Consider the following 21,663-nt stretch of genomic DNA (forward strand, 5'->3'; position numbering starts at 1 on the left):
GAGAGAGAGAGAGAGAGAAAAAAAAAAAAAAAAAGAGCGAGAGAAAAAAAAAGAGCGAGAAAAAAAAAGAGAGAGAGCGAGAAAGAGAGCGCGATAGAGACACACACACACACCAGGGTGGATTTAATTGAAATCAACTCAATTTAAATCATACATTTTTAAAGAGCAACTGTCATCTCTGTCCCACAGCCGCTCCTCCTCTGACCCGCTGTTGACTCACCGACAGTCCCTTTCACTTTATTGGGACGGCTGGTGATGTGGCAGTGACACAACAAGGTGAGGGACGTGGCGGCAGCAGGTGAGTGGATGCCCACTAACAGTCGCTGCCATGATGGATCTGAAATGACAGGTGCTCTTTAAATGTAAGGACTTATTCTTGCTGTTAGTTAGAAATAAAAAATGAAGGTTTCCCATTTAGAATAATAAGCTGTCAGGTTAATAAAACAGCGATATCAGAACCGATTCAATCATACAGTTTGTAGTGTACATAGATTTGCAAAACAATGGGATAAAGGAATATTCCTGAACTTTCATGGTTACTGTGACAATGTGTGAATGCATCAATGCAGTGCATGTTATCTCAGCTTGCATTCATTGAACGAGTTTATCAAAAATGGAAATATTGCAGAATAAACAGCCTCATGCTACATAACCAAGTTCCATTTCATGCTGAATAAACTAAATTACTACTGTATCTTAAATAGAAAAACTATCTTTAGGCCCCTTTCACATGGGGCGGATCAGTAATGATCCGCCCCGTGAACCTCTGCTGAGCCGGCGGATGACAGGGTGGTCTCCGCACACTGTGCAGGGATCGCCCGTCTCTTCTCCGCTCTCCCCTATGGGGGGATCAGATGAACATGGACCGTCTGTCCGTGTTCATCCGATCCGATCCGCCAGACGGATGGAAAAGTAGGTTTTTCCTCCGTCACACTTTGGCGGATCAGATGTCAGCGGGCATGTCACCGCTGACATCCGCAAAACCATAGAGGAGCATGGAGCGCCCGTTCAGGTCCGCAAGAAAAACTGGCAGGCGGACCTGAACGGGCCACCCGTGTGAAAGAGCCCTTAGATAGATGTTCACTCCAAAAGCATTTTATTAAAATAAATTTGATAAGATTAAAAAAAAAAATCCTTTTTTTTTTTTTTTAAATGTCATTGCTTTTTATCCACTCTGATATATATACACACACACACATTAATAGATATATATATATATATATATATATATATATATATATATATATCAGGGTGTCTTTCAGCCTCTGCCTGTGTAATATTCGGTAACATACAATATATATCCCCCCCAGGGGTGATGCTGGTGTTGTGCTCGGTGTCCCTTACTCTGGGTGTCGTTGAGAGAATATGTTAGCGGCTGCCCGGGCAGTGGTGGGCGTGCCTTCCTCTGCGCTCTCTCTCAGTCACTGGGTAAAGTGGCAGCCGCGTCTTCCGTAAAAACCGTCAGCAGCGCCGCTCCTGGAGCCGATCAAGGCGCAACTCGTTCCCTAGCCAATCAATGCGCAGCCCGCACCCTGCCACCTCTACAGCCAATGAAAGAGCAAAGAGGTGCCAGCTGGGCGACCAATCTGGATTTGGCACACAGATGACCCAAAGAGAATGTGCGGCAGCCAACAGGAATTAAACGTGTGCACACAGCACAGAGTGGCTAAAGTTTCATTGGTTGCTAGGACATCAGTGGCCCTAGCAACCAATGACAGCAACTGTAAGGGAGATTATTGAGGAGCAAGCAGGCGGCGGCTCCCAGTAAGGGTGAAGGCAAAGAGAGCTCACAGTACAGCCTCCGACAGGAATGGGCTGACAAAAGCCCGGGCGCCAGGACGCAATTGGTGGTGACCTGGTGCCTGTGATATGTTGAGCTCTGCCTTAATGACACACTTGTTTACTCCAATAGACGTTATCTATGCGTTGGTTCCTCCTGCCATCCTCTACACATTTACAGAACACAACTGATGTAGGGGGTTGTGGCACTGAGATTCCTCCAGGTGACCCCCACGTCACCATAGGGTTTTATAGCAACATCAGGGATGGCAGGAGAAACCAAAATACCCAGCGCCATCCCCATCCGATAGATGCCCCATTCACTTCCTGTCCTTGTCACACATACAGGAAGTCAGAAGAAATCTCTCCAATGGGGACACAGCTATTAAACTCTGATATTCTAACCCAACCACCAGCCATGTCACTGCTGCAGCAAAAATGTATACCACAGGTCGCATTTTTGGGGCAGTACCGCTAACAACCACGATCCAGGCGTGCGAATAAGAGCCGCCATGTGTAACGCAGGTGGTTGCAGCGGGTTCTAAGGACCGGCGACAAGTTGCCTCCTGTCAAGTGCCTCTGAAAAGCGATCCGCTGCGGCAGACTTTTCAAAGGGGCAGCAATGACAGCTGCAAGCATTAATGAACCCGAAGGCTGGGCATTTTCCATCAAATTCAATGTAAACGCAGGCCAACGCATGTTGCAATGCACTTTGTGGTGATCATCAACATGCGTCGTGTGCGTTTACATCAGTCATGAGACCCCTCCCCCACTCCGCTGTACTACAGGACAGGTCACCTGACATCTGAGGAACTACAAGCCCCAGCAAACCCGCTCTGCTCAGTCACAGCAGCTGTATACTGCAAAGTATATAGATCAGCTGAGCAGCCTGCAGTACTACCCCAATAACTTCACACTATAATAAACGTATTGATATCTATACACATAATAAACTCTTCCCTCCCGTGCTGCTGTAATGACACACACACTCTATAAAGTCCTCTGTTTTCTCTCCTGGGTCTCGCTCCCGCGCGATGGCTTCGCCTTTTCCTCGGATTGTCCCTCCGCTCTCGCCGTACACACGTCTCCTCCCACTTCCGGGCCCACGTGACCGCGGCCGGACCACAACTCCCGGCATGCTTTGCGGTGCTGTTATACTAAAAAAAAAAACACACTCGGTGAACGAATTTGGAGGCTGGTTACGGGCGTCGAGAACTCGCAGTAGGCGCACTGTACACTCCCTAGCATTTGTTTTATATCGGTAGCGGCGGCAGGGGTTTCGTCGGATATGGCGACCCGTCAGAATGTGTAACGGAAGTGACGTTTGGAGCCGCCATCTTGCTACACCCCGCACTCCTTCATAGTAAAGATACTCTAAAAAAGAGGCAAAGCGGACATCTTGTTACACTCACTCTACCGTCTAAAAATAAGTCTCAAATGCAAAACTCCGCTGGGTGTAACAAGATGTCCGCTTTCCCCCTTCTCAGTGTATCCTTACTATGAAGGAGTGCGGGGTGTAGCAAGATGGCAGCGACTGAACGTCACTTCCGTTACACATTCTGATTCGTCAGATTTTGTAACGGAAGTGACGTTTTGTCACCGCCATCTTGCTACACCCCGCACTCGTACACAGTAAGGGTTTCCATTAGCGTGACGTCACCCAGTGCTAGACGTCACATGACAGTCCCATTTCCGCCCTCCCCGTTTCCTAAGGGGAGGGTACTGTGCGGTGATTTAGTGACGGGCGGTAAATGGGAATTCCGTACGGTTATTATAGACTGTAGGGCCTCTCTGTGTACATAGGGAGGTTCTCCAGGGTGAGACGCGACCTAGCGCTGGTTATCACGTGACGGCGGCTTGAGTGGCTGTCAGGGAGTCACATGACCAGTGCGGAACTACATTTCCCGGCATGCCCCGCGCTGCAATTTTATCGTCAACGAACCTCTGGGAGGAGTCTGTGTGCTCCGGGGATTCCTCGAAACCGGCTCGTCACGTTCACAGCGCCCACCGGAGGAGATGGAGGCTGCGGAGCTCGGCTGAAGGGGGGTTCTCCTCATCAGAGTGACGTCAAGGGGAGGTCATGTGGTCCGTCCTCCAACATGGCGCCCCCCCTGTGAGGTAGAGCAGGTTCCCCCTTTCCTGGAGCTCAGGGCTCCCCCCTAGAGGGACGATTATGATTGGTTCCCCAGACCTGGTGGCGTTTACGAGGGAGGAGGAGGAGTACGACGAGCCAGCGATGAGGGTCTCCCCGGGTTTGCCGGAGGAGTACTCGGTGCCCCTCTTCCCGTACTCGGAGGCAGAGAGCAGCCCCTGGTCCCGCCTCTCCGGAGCCAAATTCGGCCGCGACTTCGTCCTCATCTCTGAATTCTCCGAGCAAGTGGGGCCGCAGCCGTTGCTCACCATCCCCGACGACCCGCGAGTGCGCGGCACCTTCGACCTCAACTACTTCTCCCTGAGGATCATGTCCGTTGACTACCAGGCCTCCTTCGTTGGGCACCCGCCCGGCTCTTCCTACCCCAAACTCAACTTCGTCGAAGACTCCAAGGTCGTCCTGGGCGACTCCAAAGAGGGAGCCTTCGCCTACGTCCACCACCTGACCCTGTACGACCTGGAGGCCCGCGGCTTCGTCCGCCCCTTCTGCATGGCGTACATTTCCACCGACGAGGACAAGATCATGCATCAGTTCCTGGAGCTCTCTGGAGAATTCTCCAAGGCGTCCGACTGCCTGAAGACCGGCAACCGCAAGGCCTTCGCCAACGAGCTGGAGAAAAAACTCAAGGACCTGGATTACACCCGCTCGGTGCTGTTGGAGGAGATGGAGGAGCAGCAGAAGACGGACGACAAGGGCTTCTACACGACGCAGGCCATCGAGAAGGCCAACGAGCTGGGAAACGTAGAAAAGTCCATGATCGAGCACCAGGATTTGCTCAAACAGATCCAGTCCTATCCCTATAGACATTTAAAAGGGGAGGACTACCAGCTGTATGTGCCGGAAAGTGTTCAGGATGAAGCTACAAATGGGACACCTGAACCAGCAGTGGCATCTGACCACGAGGAGAATGGAGATGCGGACGTCTTTACTTCAAGACCTTCCTACACCCCCAAGTTCATCAAGGCCAAATCTTCCAAATGTTTCGATAAGAAATTGAAAACGTTGGAGGAGCTTGTGGACAGTTATTTCTTTACGCAAACCATAGACTTGCTGACCAGCCTCGAGAAGAGATACAGAGGTGACGTCAGCTACTTGTTGATGGGCCACCTTGACCGAGCTCTGTTGGAGCAGCAGACCATAGTCAACTTCTTGTTTGAAGACGTGTCCACCTGGGATTTGAAGCTAGTCGACAGGCAATACTCGGACAACTTGTTAGCTGCTCACACTGTGCCAAGTCCCGGCCTAGAACATGAAACCATTAAGCCTTCAACAAGTTTAGAATCTTACAAGTCCAGCGTTGAGTCTGTCCCTATTAAAATTGAGCAGGAGTTTAACAGTGACAACGATCGGGAAGTATCCGAGTTAGCCGATTGTGATAACCCAGGTCACATGGAATTTCTTGACGTGGATACTAAAGGGAGCATAAGCAGCGGTGAAAGTATTGAGGTCTTACAGACGGAAAAATCCACCGTGCTGATCCACTCTGAGAGCCAGCCGTGTCTTGGACCGCATACTAGCCCTCAGCCGCCAAGAAGAAAAGCCGGGAGCAGGCGGACCATTAGCGAAGACAGTATAGAAGTTCTTAGCACGTGTCCTTCCGAAACTGTGATTCCTGAGGATTTTCGGGCAACGTACCAAATGGCTATTGATGAAGAAGATCCCATTGTGGAAGATTTGGATAGGGAGCAACAGGTTGTGCAAGGCTCTCCAGAAGTAGATGCCTTCAAGAATGATGAAGCCGAAAATGATTTGGCCATGGAGCCTCCATGTTGTATCAGGACGGACAACTCAAGTCCAGAAGAACAAAGCGGAGAGCTTGTTCCTGAACAATGTGATGAAAGAGCTGTTGTTAGCGTCCCACCACAGCCATCTAAGGGCATGGGCCAGAACTTTGGTCAAGTGAAGTTCTCCATTGAACATGTAGAAAATGCTTATAGTGAACCACCTACAGCTCCTGAGTCTAGTTACTTGTTGAGCAGCAAGGATGCTGAGAAGCACCTGCTTGATGAATACTCTGACTCGACCAGTTTTAGAAGTAGCGCATCAACATGCTCCGACCGGACACCATCCCCTCCTCCCGTCGTCACGGTCACAGACCGGCAGAAACGGAAAGCTGGCCAAAATGCACTAATGTTCATCAGGCAGTACCCCTTTTCCCATCCTGCCATCTATTCTCTTTTGAGTGGGAGAACTCTTGTGGTCCTGGGTGAGGAGGAGGCCTTTGTGAAGAGGCTCGTCACTGCTTTGTCTTTGTTTGTCCCGAACTATGGACAAGTTGCCAAACCGATTAAGCCATGGGTGACTTCGCCTCTACACATCATGGATTTCCAGAAGTGGAAACTGATTGGGCTTCAGAGGTAAATAAAAAAAAAAAGAGGCATGCATGTTTTTATTTTGGCAGTTTTCAGGGATGGTCAAATTCCAAGAGCTATTTGATGCTTATTGTCAGATGGCACCAACTATTTCTGTAGCTCTGTACAAAGTGAGGGGCTATATAGCAGTGGTGTTCAATCATTGGGGGCACACATAAACCAATGTGAATGAGAGCCCTGCCCTTATGTTGATGGTGGTACCTGGGGCCAGATTCACCAAAGAGATACGCCGTCGTATCTCTGTTTCTATATACAGGCATACCCCACTTTTAAGTACACAATGGGACCAGAGCATGTATGTAAAACGAAAATGTACTTAAAGTGAAACAATATATTTTTTCAGCTCTAGGGTGTAGTAGGGGGTCAGGGGCTGTAGTGGAGGTGTCAGGAGCTGTAGTTGAGGGCTCAGGGTCTGTATTGGGGGTGTCAGGGGCACACTGGAACAGGTCGGGCTATGCTCTCTGAGCTTTAGTTCCTTCTACTGTGGCTGCAAAATGTCTGTACAGTCATTTTAAGGCACTTTACATACACTTGCGGGTATGTCCTTACTTGCGAGTGTATGTAAAGTGAGTGTACTTAAAGCGGGGTATGCCTGTATGCGACTGATTCATAGAATCAGTTACGCATAGATATCCATAAGATCCGACAGGTGTAATTGTTTTACACTGTCGGATCTTAGGATGCAGTACCGCGGCCGCCGCTGAGGGGAGTTTGCGTCGTAAACCAGCGTCGGGTATGCAAATTAGGAGTTACGGCGAATCCACTACGTCGCCGCTAGTCTAGTTTCCCGTCGCAAAGTTAGTCGTCGTTTTTGGTGCCCTAACTTTAGTCAGCAAACGTATTGCTGTCTAAAGTATGGCCGTCGTTCCCGCGTCGACATTTAAAAAATAACGTCGTTTGCGTAAGCCGTCCGGGAATACGGAATTACGCTACGCGCGTCGCCGTTCGAAAAAATTACGTCACGGCGCGCAAAGCACGGTGGGAGTTAAGAAACGGAGCATGCGCAGTAGGTCCGGCGCGGGAGCGCGCCTAATTTAAATGGCACACGCCCATTTGAATTGGCCCGCCTTGCGCCGGCGGCCGCCGGCGTAGTTTTCATCGCAAGTGCTTTGTGAATCAGGCACTTGCGATGAAAACTTGCGGCGGTGTAACGTATCTATGATACGTTACGCCGCCGCACTTCTACCAGAATCTGGCCCCAGGTTCCTGCAAGTGCCTCCTAATTTCTGCAAAATGGTTCCACCTAGAGCTGCATGATTAATCGTCAAGAATCGTTATCGCAATTTCATTTTATTTTTTTCCTGTTGCGATCTTGACAAAGGGTTTCCCGATCTTTGGTATGCAGAGAATTTTCTCTCTGCTCTCAGACTCAAAAGTCAAAGTCTGGGCAGTCTGCCAAGTTTTAAAACATTCTATCAGTGGAATGTTAAGTCTAAACATTGTATCAATTTGACTTTTACATCAAAAGAATATACTTCTGTATGTAAATTAGGAACGTTTAAAGCGGAGTTCCAGCCTTTTTATGTTTATTAAAAGTCAGCAGCTATAAAAAGTGTAGCTGCTGGCTTTTAATAAACACACTTACCTGCTCCACTGTCCAGCGACGCACCCCGCCCGAAGCTTCGCTCCTCTCTCCGCTGGCGCCTCCATTCACACTGTGGGCACCCGGCCGTGACCGCTTTCGGCTTCACGGCCGGGCACTCACTGCACATGTGCACGTTGCGCTCTAGGAGTGGACAGGCGATCGCCTACAGGGAGGCGATATGACGAGTCGCCTAAGCAGTCCCTGGGCGGAAGGAGGAAGTGGAACAGGAAGTCCCACTCCTGACGAAGCCCCCACTCCCCCCCCCCCCCTCCCAAAAGATTGCATGCCAAATGTGGCATGTAAGGGGGCGAGGAGTGCTTAAAGCGGAAGTTCCACTTTTGGGTGAACTCCAATTTAACCACCAAATCTATTTTTCACAGTTGTTGTTTTCAAGTTAAAGTACTCTTCCTTCTTCTTTTTTTTTTTTTTTTTTTTTTTTTTGGGGCTAGAAAATTACTTAGAACCCCCAAACATATATTTAGTAGAGACCCTAGAGAATACAATGGTGGTTGTCACACTGTATTTGCGCAGTGGTCTTTCAAATGCAATTTTTTTGGGAAAAATCTAACCAGTAAAGTTAGCCCAAATCTTTTTTTGTATAATGTGAAAGATTTTACGCTGCAAGAATTGTGATCTTTATTCTAAGCAAAAAAAATTGTGATTCTCATTTTGGCCAGAATCGTGCAGCTCTAGTTCCACCACTGACAATTTTGAAATTTTAGAAGACCTATTTAACTTGTTGCTGTGAGGTGATGCAGACAGTTTGTAGAATGCAAGCATTGATAATAGACACTCAAATAATGTGAAAAAGAGGAGTTTAAAGGGAGCTTGTCACTAAGCAGATTACATTAGAAGACTAAAGCAGACACTCTCCACATTGCCAGAGCAGTAAGGCCAAATAGTGTCAGCCTAAAGTGATTGTTAATGATCACCTAGTAAAACAACTCATTCAGTTTAACATAGAAATAAAAGGCAAAACATTTGTGTATATAAATACCCTTTTCCCCCTTTTTTATAAGTGATCACATTTTCTCTGTTCTCAGCTGCAAAAAAGCTGGCGAGGGGAGGAGAAACGGCAGGACACTGAGCTTCCCAATGGGAGGGTGTGTCAGGACAAGTCTGATCATTGGAGGAGAGCAGGCTGAGTTCCCAAAAGAGCTAGAGAACTGACCACTCTGTGCTTTCATGCCTAGTGTGGCCAGATTTTTAATAGGAAAGCAATGGGACTGGCAGGAACATCGGAGATTTCACATAAAGGAAGCAATACAAAGAAAATACAATACTTTCTCATACAAGTAAATGGTACAGCAGGCACATATAGGGATTCTGAAATGTTGGGATTACATATGAGTTTTTGTCTTGGAATTCGGAGAATGGATACCGCCATCAGATGCATGCGAGGGAGACAATTTGTGTGTGTTATAAAATTGCATCATACATTGCCAACCTCTTTCAAAATGCTGTTTTGCTTGGCTGTGTCTAGTCTCAGTGTTTTGAATACTTCCCATGATGTAGGAACGGCTAAGTCTTAATGCATTTGGATCAGCTTGATGGCCAGGCAACTATTATTTTCTAGAGGAGGTCAACAAACGCAACTCATTTATCACAGGAAGAAAAAACAAGTACCAGGAAATCTTTAGCTAACTGGTTTCTGGGATTTGAGCCACTGATTTGGAGCAACAATGCAGCAAGCGAAAATTCCTTCTCTGCACACTTGTACTAGGTCGTTTTTTTTAGCAATAATGTGACAGCCAGGTAACCAGCATTTTTAGAAGGAGAGGCCAGCAGTAGCAGCCTACATTGCTCTCTGTGTAGGTTTCCTTCCAAGGGGAAGTTGCAGTTTGTTGAGTGAGAACTTGCTACTGAAACATGTATCTTTAGAGCTGCCTTTTTTAAAAGGGGTTGTAAAGGTACAATTTTATTTTTTTTTTCTCCCAAATAGCTTCCTTTACCTTAGTGCAGTCCTCCTTCACTTACCTCATCCTTCCATTTTGCTTTTAAATGTCGTTATTTCTTCTGAGAAAACCTCACTTCCTGTTCTTCTGTCTGTAACTTCACACAGTAATGCGAGGCTTTCTCCCTGGTGTGGAGTGTCATGCTCGCCCCCTTCCTTAGACTACAGGAGAGTCAGGACGCCCACTAACACACAGCTCCTTTCTCTATCTGCAACATAGAGAGCGTCCTGACTCTCCGGTAGTCCGAGGGAGGGGGCGAGCACGACACTCCACACCAGGGAGAAAGCCTCGCATTACTGTGTGGAGTTACAGAAAGAAGAACAGGAAGTGAGGATTTCTCAGAAGAAATAAGGACATTTAAAAGCAAAATGGAAGGATGAGGTAAGTGAAGGAGGACTGCACTAAGGGAAAGAAAGCTATTTAGGGGAATTTTTTTTTTACCTTTACAACCCCTTTAACCGGGGTGCTTTCAAACTATATTTTCATTATTTTCTTCCCATGAGTAGAGCTTTCTTTTGGTGGTATTTGATCACCTGTGGTTTATATATATATATATATATATATATATATATATATATATATATATATATATATATATATATATATATATATATATATATATATATATATATATATATATATATATATATATAAAATTTTGTACTGACAGGCATGACTGAGTGGACTCTGAAGGGCACTGACAGGCAAGGCCGCCATCAGGAATTTTTGGGCCCCTTACACAGCTTCAGGCATGGGCCCCCTGGAGCACAGAGAACCGGGGGGGGGGGGGGGGGGGGGCTCTGCTGCCGCAAGTTGAGAAGTGGGGGGGGGGGGTGACGCAAGTTGAGAATTGGGGGGAAGTGTTGCAAGTTGAGAAGCGAGGGGGAGGGGGGCTGCCGCAAATCGAGAAGCTGGGGGGGCTGAACCTTCTTGATTGACAGTCTTCCGAGAGGCTTCCGACAGTCTCATCCATCGCGTCACGATTTTCCGAAAGAAGCCGAACGTCGGTGCGCAGGCGCAGTATAGAGCCGCACCGACGTTCGGCTTCTTTCGGCTACTAGTGACGCGATGGATGCGACCGTCGGAAGCCTCTCGGAAGACTGTCAATCAAGAAGGAACGCCCGCTCCTGAAGACCCGTACCCGGAAGCGGCGGAGAAGATGCATCTCGAAAACGGTAAGTGCGGCTCATATTTTAAAACAAATAGCCGATTCCCCTAGACAAAACGAGCAGGAATCTAAGGGGAGAATAGAAAAAAGAACGCAAATGGGTGAACTCCCGCTTTTAGGTTTGGGGACCACCGGGCCCCTTAGAGATCGGGGGGCTTTGGGGCTTATTCAGCCATGAATAAGCATTGATTTTGTGCGAAACGTTGGCTGTTCCCCTGTTCCTGTTGTTTTGATCTGGTGATGTATTTGCTGTTCATTTAATAAAAGACAACCTGTACGGTTTTTAGAGTGCGGCCATCCATCCTTCATCTATCTTTTGGGCTTTGGGTTCTGATAAAAAAAAAAAGGGGGGATGCCATCCGGGGCCCTGGGGGACCACCGGGCCCCTTAGAGGTCGGGGGGGGGGGGCTTTGGGTGCTGACGAAAAAAAAGGGGGATGCCTGGTGGGTTGAACGAAATAAAAATCGCCCTCTCTCCGGTCGGAGCCGCTGTACTTACTATGCAAAGTAAGTACAGCAATCTCCCCTGCTAGGCTGTTGTGTCCTGACAGGGGACCCCCCGCCAGAACACTCTGATCAGCACTTACTGCCATTGGCTGAGAGTGCTGATTGGGAGTCAGTCAGCTGCTGGTTTTCCAGCATGCTCGACCAACAAAAGCCGGCCAATCAGCCGGTGTTCTATCAGATTAGCGAACCCGCCAGATAATGTAACGGAAGTGACGTTCCCTCATCTGCACATGCATTCTTACTAATTAAAAGGAGAAGTTTTTTTTTTTGTTTTTTTTTCAATCCTACGTACCTAGGTGGATGCAGTATCTGTCCCCCACCGGCTCTAAGACTGAGAACTGAATGATCAAACACCGCTCATCACTCTGTTCTCAGAGCTCAGTGAGCAGAGAGCTAGTGACTGGGTTTTTGAACGGACTCTACAAATAATAGTAAATATAAACTGTTAAATACCCTTTCTCATCAGCAGTATAGAACAGTCTTGTGACTTCTATCAGTGTCCAGCCAAGCACTGGTTAAAGCTTGTAGGAGGAGTTTTCTGACTGTCCTATGAGACTAAGGGCCCTTTCACACTGGGGCATTTTTCAAGCGCTTTAGCGTTAAAAAAAGCGCCTGTAAAACGCCTGAAAGAAGCTGCATCTGCAATCCCAATGTGAAAGCTCGAGTGCTTTCACACTAAAGCGCCTGAAAAACACCCCAGTGTGAAAATGGTCTTGGCGTTAAAAAAAGCGCCTGAAAGAAGCTGCATCTGCAATCCCAATGTGAAAGCCTGAGTGCTTTCACACTGAGGCGCTGAGCTGGCAGGGCGTCAAAAAAAGTCCTGCATGCAGCTTCTTTGCAGCGATTTAGGAGCGGTTAATACACCGCTCCTAAAGCCCCCTTCCCATTGAGGAAGCTTTTTTTAACGCCAAAGCGCCTCAGTGTGAAAGGGGTCTTGGCAGCGCTTTACCAGCGTTTTTCGGGCGCTGGCAGTGTGAAAGGCCTCTGAAAGCACTTGGGCTTTCACATTGGGATTGCAGATGAGGCTTCTTTCAGGCGCTTTACAGGCTTTTATTAAACGCCAAAGCGCCTAAAAAACGCCCGAAAAACGCCCCAGTGTGAAAGGGGTCTAAAGGACCCCTGACTCTGGACTGTGCTGATTGGCCCTGTGCTGATCACATGCCCCCTCCCAAGAAAAGAAAAAACGTCACTAGCAATACACACCAAATTGAGCATGTGCAGCCTGACTCCATACACTCTGGGTTAAAAGATATTATAAGGGGATAGTGGAAGTAGGGGAGGATCAGAGAAGACAGGATCAAACGGCCTTTTTCCACAATGCAGAGGATTAACCCCTTAGGTTCCACAGTGAGTATAACGAGCATGTTTTACTGCATATACAGACTGGTTTTACTATTGTGGTTTTAGTAACACTTTAAAGTTTCATTTTCAAACATTCTTTATGGAGTTCTGGTCTAAATGAAAAACAAGTGGTGTTTCGGATTAGTAAGTTTCACTATGAGCCATTGTTGAAGCAGGAAGGGGAAGTGTGATCATGTCTGTAGTAGTGGCTGGGATTTTACAGTCTGCTGGACAGCAAGCTTCTCTTGAAATGTATCTAAAACCAAGTGTAAAAATGTAATATGTTGCAGCTCACCCGTCCTTGGTGCCTGCATTGTTCTTTTTTTTTTTTTTAAGCTGGTGAATCCTAATAAGTACAGTCCTCCTGCCCTAGGCTGACAAGTGCTCAGTCTCCATACTGTATTCATGGAGAAGCAGTGTTGTCACCCTATAAGAGGAAGTTTTATAGCAGGTCGTGACAAATTTTAAAGGGGTTGTAAAAGTAATTATTTTTTTCCCCTAAATAGCTTCCTTTACCTTAGTGCAGTCCTCCTTCACTTACCTCATCCTTCCATTTTGCTTTTAAATGTCCTTATTTCTTCTGAGAAATCCTCACTTCCTGTTCTTCTGTCTGTAACTTCACACAGTAATGCGAGGCTTTCTCCCTGGTGTGGAGAAAGCCTCTTGAGGGGGGAGGGGGCGAGCAGGAGAGTCAGGACGCTCTCTACTTTGCAGATAGAGAAAGGAGCTGTTTGTTAGTGGGCGTCCTGACACTCCTGCTCGCCCCCTCAAGAGGCTTTCTCCACACCAGGGAGAAAGCCTCGCATTACTGTGTGGAGTTACAGACAGAAGAACAGGAAGTGAGGATTTCTCAGAAGAAATCAGGACATTTAAAAGCAAAATGGAAGGATGAGGTAAGTGAAGGAGGACTACACTAAGGTAAAGGAAGATATTTAGGGAATATGTTTTTTTTACCTTTACAACCCCTTTAATTTGAAACTAGGAGCCAGCTAAAAAAGTTGGGAGCCGGGTGGGGGGAGGGGGGATGCAGCGTGACAGGAGGGGTTGGGTGGAGTGTCATATGAGTGGGATGTGGTGATGTACAGGGGGTATGTTGGAGATGGGGGGGGGGGGCCTGTATACAGGTAGTTGGGGTGTGGGAGACATGGGGGCCCCTGTGTGTACAGGTAGTTGGGGGGGGGGGGGGGATGGGGGGGCCCCTGTGTACTGGTAGTTGAGGGGGGGGGGTGTGGGAGCCCCTGTGTACAGGTAGGTGGGGGGGTGTGGGAGTCCCGGTGTACAGGTAGGTGGGGGGGGGGGGGTGGGAGCCCTTGTGTACAGGTAGGGGAAGTGTTGTCACTCACCAAGATGCAGGGTGAGTTTGATAGAGTGCAGGTACTGGATTTCAGCCAGCATGGTCTGGCTCTGCCACCACCCTGTGCCTGCCTGGTTGTAGCCGGTGCTGGACTTGGGGTTCTTGGCTGACACAGGTGCCAAGACTTGGTGACTGTGGTCTGCACACAGTACTTCTCCGGGGGGGAAAGCCACATGTATTGGTGGCCACCACCATCACATTGAAGGTGGTGTTGACAATCTCCGGCATACAGCGCTGTGGCCTCCCTCCCTCCGAACACTCGCCCATGGCCACCTGGACATCCTCCACTCCATAGGTTTCCAGGGGGAATCGCTGTCTGATGGGAGATGAGCCTGCAGTGTCTTTCGGGAGCAGGCTCTAAGAGCCCATTCACACCTAGGCGTTTTGTCGCCTGTAGCGCGACGCTCACAAACGCCAGAGGGACCAAAATACATGAAAGTCTATGGGGATGGTTCACATCTGAACGCTGATGCGCCTGACGCCCATCGGCAAAAAAAGTTCCGGACCCTTTTTTGTCGCGCGTATCGGGCGGTTTGGGCGTAATTTGAGTGTTTCCATTTCCCATAGAAAGTAATGGAAACGCTCGATTCAAGCGACTTGCACGACAACGGGCGTTTGCTATGGGCGTTTCGTCGCTTTAATCAATAATCTTCTGCATGGGCGACAAGTTCTATCTACCAACATAGCAACAAGTGATGAAAAGATGATAGTTTTTCCTATTGGCTAAAATAAAAAACGTCAAAGTACAAAAACGTCGGACAACGCTGTATGCAAACGCGTAAATAAGCATGAATACGCGCGACAAAACGCCAGAAAAAAACGCTGAAAAAACGCAGAACGACCGACGCTCAGGTGTGAATGCAGCCTTATGCCGCGTACAGTGGTGAAAAAAAAACGACGTTTTAAATCATGAAATAAAACGACGTTTTTGAAACATCATTTTCAAAAACTACGTTGCCTACACACCATCGTTTTTTCACAATGCTCTAGCAAAGCGAGGTTACGTTTCACCACTTTTTTCCATTTAAACTAGCTTCTGGGCATGCGCGGGTTTAAAAACGTCGTTTTAAACGTCGTTTTTTGGTACACACTGTCAATTTCTGTGAAACAAAAAACGACGTTTTGAAAAACGACACAAAAAATTCGAGCATGTTTGAATTTTTTTTTGTCGTTTTTCAGAAGACATAAAACAACGTTTTCTCCCACACACGATCATTTTAAAGCGGATCTCCACTCTAAAGTGGAGTCCCGCTGATCGGCACCCTCCCCCCCCTCCGGTGTCACATTTGACACCTTTCAGGGGGGAGGGGGGTGCAGATACCTGTCTACAGACAGGTATCTGCACCCACTTCCGGCCTACGACACGGGCAAAAGACGGGTTTTTCCCTTGCTTCCCGTCCGTCCCCCGTTGTATGCTGGGAACACTCGGCTCCCAGCACACAGCGGGAGCCAATCGGCGGGCGCAGCGCGACTCGCGCATGCGCCGCAGGGAACCGGGCAGTGAAGCCGGAGCGCTTCACTTCCTGGTTCCCTCACCGTGGATGGAGGGGGGAGCAGCAGGGTGACGAGCGATCGGCTCGTCATCTGCTGCGATCGGCGCTGGACTCCAGGACAGGTAAGTGTCCTTATATTAAAAGTCAGCAGCTGCAGTATTTGTAGCTGCTGGCTTTTAATATATTTTTTTAGTGGCACATCCGCTTTAAATGACGTTTTCAAAAACGTCGTTTTTTTTTCATCACAAAAAACGACCGTCTGTACGCGGCATTATAGGGCTTTTCTGCTAAGTTCTTTGCCTGGGAGTACTGAAGGGCTCCACCTGGACTCTGTACACAAGGAGGGATGGAGGAGACTCCGAAGGTCCCGGGGAACTCTGGACTGAGCTCCGCTCTATAAGACAGGAGAAGGGGGCCTGCTGAGGACATGGAGTGGGGGGAGCCCTGTTTTATGGGATTACAGAACACCTTCTCTCCCTCACAACCTAGGGCAGTAGTTCTCAACTTCAGACCTCAGGACCCACCAACGGGTCAGATTTTTATTACCTTGGGGAGATGCAGACTAGAATACTGCAGTCACTGAGCAGCAAATGATATCGCCTGTGATGTATTTCATTCTTGCAAACCTGGCCTGTTAGTGGGTCCTTAGGACAGGAGTTGAGAACCACTGACCTGGCGGGGAGGGAGGTGTTTCACAACCCACAGAATATAAATCAAGCAGGCCTGATATACCGTATATACTCAAGTATAAGCCGACCCGAATATAAGCCGAGGCACCTAATTTTACCACAAAAAAATGGGAAAATGTATTAAATCGAGTATAAGCCTAGGGTGTCCATCTGCATGCCTCACTTTGCCTCACTGTGCCCATGACTAGACTTACGTTTAACATGGGAGTCTATGAAAGGGGTGCTCGCCTTTGAAAAACCGGTGCTCCCCAGACAACAAACTTTGCACACTTTTAGAGGAAGAGGGGGGGCTATATGTGTGCCAAGTTCGGTACCGGGTCCACAAAGTCCGGGAGATTAGGCGCAAAAAGGTGATTTGAGTATAAGCCGAGGGGGGCATTTTCAACACCAATAAATGTGCTGAAAAACTCTGCTTATACTCGAGTATACACAGTAATTCCTCAGGGTTTTAGTGCAGCACAGGCAGAAGGGTGATCACTGGATTGCTGGTGGACCAACAGGTATTTCACAGTACTTGTATTGTAGAGATGTGCCAAAGGTTGTTGTGGTGGATTGCTATCGTAGGATTGTACTAGAATTTTCAGTTTATATTTGCTGAAGTTGCTAGGTGGAAAATTGTCAGCTGAACAGCGACTGAATCTAATATAGTGCAGTCGTTATTCTGGTATTCTGACAGCCGCGGGTGTCTGTACAATAGCCATCCATGTTAGTTATGCATGGATGGGGAAATCTATATGTATATGGCTAGCCTAAGCTTTAACTGTTAGTGCAGGTAGATGTCCTGTTGCCCTTTTGTTGTTGGTAAGTCATCTGGCTTACTTTTGATCACTTGAAAGGTATGTGTTTTTAGACATGAGGGGATGGTCAGTGGTTCAGGTTCCTTCATGCCTGTTAGCTGGTATCTCTCTAAATACATCCTTGGATATCAGGCAGGGGAAGAGAAAGTATCCCAGTAGCACCTATCTGATGGAGGGGGGGGGGTCACCATTTATAGTGATACTAAACATTGTCCCTTCTATTTCTGTATGTGGATGATGGCACTGTTGTTATTATTATTATAAAAAAAAAAATGTTTAAGTATCTTTTTTATAATCGATATACAGCTGTCACATGACCCAGATCTTTCCCAGTCTGTCTGCAAGGAAACATAAGCAGGAGGAGCTTCTAGTCCTCTGCTGCTGGTCACATGTTCAAAATAAAAAAACAGCCTTTTGGAATACAAAGTGAAAATCAATCATTGATATCAGACTTTGATTTTTAAATTGTCATACAAATATATATTTGAAATTGAATCTTTATAATTTTTTGGCAATAACATTGTGTGGACGGATTTCTGCCAGTCACAGGCTGTGTCAGGAAGGAAGCCATCAGTTACTGGAGCTATTTGCTTGGCATTGTGTTCCTAGCATGAACATCAAGCAATTGGCGTCGGCTGTTTAAATAGGGATGCGAGGAGGAGCCAGGTGAGGTCGCTGTGACGTCATTACCCTTCGCCGGAGTTGGTGGAGATGTCGGACCCCCGGTGGAGAGATAGAAATATTACAGAGGGAGGTGAAGCCTCCATCAATCTACGAACAATACCTTGCCCCAAATGTGTTTTATCTGACTAGTGGGCGTGGAGGAGTCCTTTAGCACTGTGTATATGTATACGCCCACATGCATAACTCTATAGTCACATGGGCTGCTCAGATGTGATAGGGAGGAAATGCGCAGCATAGAAACTCACTGAAAACTGAGCATGTGCAGAGTGACCACCACAGAATTGGGCACTTGGACAGAAAGGTGGTGATATAGAGCAGCAGGATGAACCAGGGTTTTTTTTTTTTTTTTGCAGAAAACAAATCTCATAGTGACTGAGTGACTATGAACAGCATGTAACACACCGTTTATTTTTTTTTTTTATGATTTTGGTTTGGTGACACTTTAAGGTTCTACTAGGTGTTCAGATCTGATTATTTAAATCCACTTCTCCTGTTCTCTCGTATTGATAGCATTATACTTTACTACTGAAAGGTGCAAGATTCTCTTCCAACCTGGCAGTGAATGGAAAGTTTCAGATATAGTTGCAGAGATGATGCAATTCCATGAATCTAGGCTCGTAATATCTTCATACACCCACATTACTCTGTTAGTAATTATCTTCCATTCTATCTCTGTGTAACTCAGTCTGTGGTTGACAAAGTAGCAGAACTTGTCTGTTACCTAATTAAAAAAAAAGTCACTTAGCATAACCCAGATAATGTTAAAAAAAAAATTGCAATGACCTTCTGTGACAGTTGGACGGGTTTTAAAAGTTTGTCCTCTTACTATTACCAAGATACTGTATATGGCGTCCAGCTTCAGGACACTCTGTGGCTCTGCACAGTCATAAACTTGTATGGCTTTGGTAAATCCAGGCATGTGTGTTTATAGACAGTACAGTAGTTCTATTGATTGTGCAAGACTGAAAAAAGCTAGGGAAGCATAATCTTAACGCGTGAACTCCACACAGTAATGCAAGGCTTTCTCCCTGGTGTGGAGTGTTTTGCTCGCCCCCTCCCTTGGACTACAGGAGAGTCAGGACGCTCTATACGTTGCAGATAGAGAAAGGAGCTGTGTGTTAGTGGGTGTCCTGACTCTCCTGTAGTCCAAGGGAGGGGGCGAGCACAACGCTCCACACCAAGGAGAAAGCCTTGCATTACTGTGTGGAGTTACAGACAGAAGGACAGGAAGTGAGGATTTCTCAGAAGAAATAAGGACATTTAAAAGCAAAATGGAAGGATGAGGTAAGTGAAGGAAGACTGCACTAAGGTAAAGGAAGATATTTTGGGGAAAAAAATTCACCTTTACAACCCCTTTAAGCTAGTGCATTGTGTACCTTTTCCTTCGATTTCCCTTATGCATGTTTTTTTTTTTTTTTGTCTGAATTTCTCACTTCCTGTTCCTCGGTAAGCTTGCCCCCATCATCCGAGCTTGCGGGGAGACGCTGTGAACACGGCGTCCCCCCGCAGGGATGTAGTCCCAGGGGAGGGAGCGAGCACGCTCACTAACCCCCAGCCAGAACGACTCGGATGATGGGGGCAAGCTTACTGAGGAGAAACAGGAAGTGAGATATTCAGACAAAAAAAAACCTTTATAAGGGAAATATAAGGGAAATGGAAGGAAAAGGTAAGTGAACCAACAATGCACTAGCTTAAGCCCAGGTTCACACTGGGTACGATTTGAGATGCGATTTCACATGTCAAATCGCATCTCAAATCGTCGGCAATGGCACCGTCCTAATCGGTGCGACGCCGCATCTGCGGCGCTGCACCGATTTCAAAAAGTAGTTCCTGTACTACTTTTTGCAATTTTGAGCCGTGATTTACATTGAACCCTGCACAGATGTCTCTTAAATCGCTTCCGAAATCGCGGCAAAACCGCAGCCGCGTAATCGTGGTAAAATCGCGATTTTACCGCGATTTTGAATTCGCAGCAGTGTGAACCTAGCCTCAAGGAACCTATTTAGAAAATAAAAAAACAAACCTTTACAACCCTTTTAATAGTTTCTCAAGTGCAGCATGGGACAATGACAGGTCCACTTTAATGACATGTCTGTTTCTTTTGTAGGGGGGTCTCCTCGTCCGGCTGCAACACCCTCCATTCTCTGAACCGCTACAGCCGCTATGCCAGCATCCTGGACGCCGACAACAAAACTCTCCGTTGCCCCGTGTACCGGGGAACCTTCTTGCAGAGGCTGGCTGACCACCGCACTCAGATCCGTAAAGGCAGCACCTACTACATGCACGTGCAGAGTATGCTGACCCAGCTCGGCGCCAAAGCCTTCCTTTTTACTTTCTGCCATCACGTCCACCTGCCCGTCCGGGATAAGGAGAGCGAGGAGGCTATCGCACAGCGCCGGGCCAACTTCCTCCACCAGCTGCTTGGCCTGTCTCAGGAGGACGCTAGAATTGTAGAATACCTCTCGGAGCTCCTGAAAATGCATTACCTAAGGGAATCGGGGACGCAGCTCCTTCCCGTGCTCAGGTTCGACTATATCCCAAGCTTTTTATACAAAATCTGACACCTGGGCCGCAATGTAGAAGTCTATCCTCCCAGGGAGACTTGTGGATGTCTAAAGGACTCTTGAAGCATGATTATTTTGCACCATAAGCTGGAACAGAGTTTATAATTTTTTTTGGTTTGTGTGGATGTCCTACTTTAATGTCGTGTCTTCTTTTTCGTTGTCTCGGTGCATCGTACTACTGAGGGCCTAAGCTCGTGGCACCGAAATAGTATCTGTGAGAGAAACAGTAACTGGATTCAGGGCCAACAGAGCAGGTATCGAGGTGAATGCAAATCTTGCTTTTAGTTTTGCCAAATTTATTACGTGAAGGACAACGGCTCTTGTTTTAATAACTTTATACTAAATTGGGTAAAATAATTAGCCAAGCCTAATGTCAGATGGGCATTTTGTTTTTTCTTCTGTTCATGGACAGACACAGCAGCCTTTGACCTTAGGGTATTATATCCTTCCTTCCAGGAGAGATCTCTCCTGGAAGGAAGTGGATATAATACCCTAAGGTCAAAGGCTGTTGTGTCCGTCCATGAACTCAGAGAAATGGATTTTACGGTGCGTACAAAAATCCTATTTTTTTCTTTACTTCTCTTATTGAAACTGCAGAAAGTTCATTACCTCGTTTTATTAATTAATGCAATCTCCACGGCTGATTTTTGTTGCTTGTGTGTCCAGAGCAAGACCGCTAAGCAGGTCCCGTGTGCCTAAGATGCCATTTCTGAAAATTCTTATTGTTTGATTGGCTGTAGCTTCTGGCGGACAGAAATTTTACGTTGGTTTCACACTGGAACCGGCTGCGGATCGCACAGGAAAACTGTGCGTCCCCATTTGCCGTATCTTTGCCTGAATTCTGCCCTGAAATTGAGCCAAAGACGCACAGCGTTTCTGTGCAGTTCGCTCCGCAGCCGCGCCGGAGATATGTGACCGGCTCTATAGAGAGCCAATCACATTCTCCTGCTAATTGGATGTGGCGAATCCTGCATCCGATTCACATAGGTGTGAACCAAGCCTAAAACAGTTTCAGCCTACACCCCCCCCTCCTCAGTACACACATGGCTACTACATAGTGGTAGCTTTTACAGACTAATGCCACATACGCACGGTCGGAATTTCTGACAACAAATGTATGATGTGACCTTTTGGTTGGATATTCCGACTGTGTGTAGGCTCAATTGAACATTTGCTGTCGGAATTTCTGACAACAAATGTTTGAGAGCTGGTTCTCAATTTTTC

At 47.2% G+C, this 21,663-nt stretch overlaps 2 protein-coding genes across 2 annotated transcripts in view; one reads left to right on the forward strand and one right to left on the reverse strand.

The window, feature by feature from the left end:
• TOP3A (DNA topoisomerase III alpha) overlaps positions 1 to 2,901 on the reverse strand; it is a 37,618-nt gene extending 34,717 nt beyond the window's left edge. The window contains exon 1 of the mRNA XM_040356416.1: positions 2,767 to 2,901. The gene's annotated coding sequence lies outside the window, so the exon portion shown is untranslated. The remainder of the gene's footprint in view (positions 1 to 2,766) is intronic.
• Positions 2,902 to 3,677: 776 nt separating this feature from the next.
• Positions 3,678 to 20,549, forward strand: SMCR8 (SMCR8-C9orf72 complex subunit). Its single transcript, XM_040356417.1, has 2 exons — positions 3,678 to 6,288; positions 19,983 to 20,549. The coding sequence occupies exons 1-2, from the start codon at positions 3,953 to 3,955 to the stop codon at positions 20,434 to 20,436; spliced, it is 2,790 nt and encodes a 929-aa protein (XP_040212351.1). The 5' UTR covers positions 3,678 to 3,952; the 3' UTR covers positions 20,437 to 20,549.
• Positions 20,550 to 21,663: the final 1,114 nt, after the last annotated feature.

This window comes from Rana temporaria, chromosome 6 (genome assembly GCF_905171775.1).
Source record: "Rana temporaria chromosome 6, aRanTem1.1, whole genome shotgun sequence".
Classification (NCBI taxonomy): domain Eukaryota; kingdom Metazoa; phylum Chordata; class Amphibia; order Anura; family Ranidae; genus Rana; species Rana temporaria.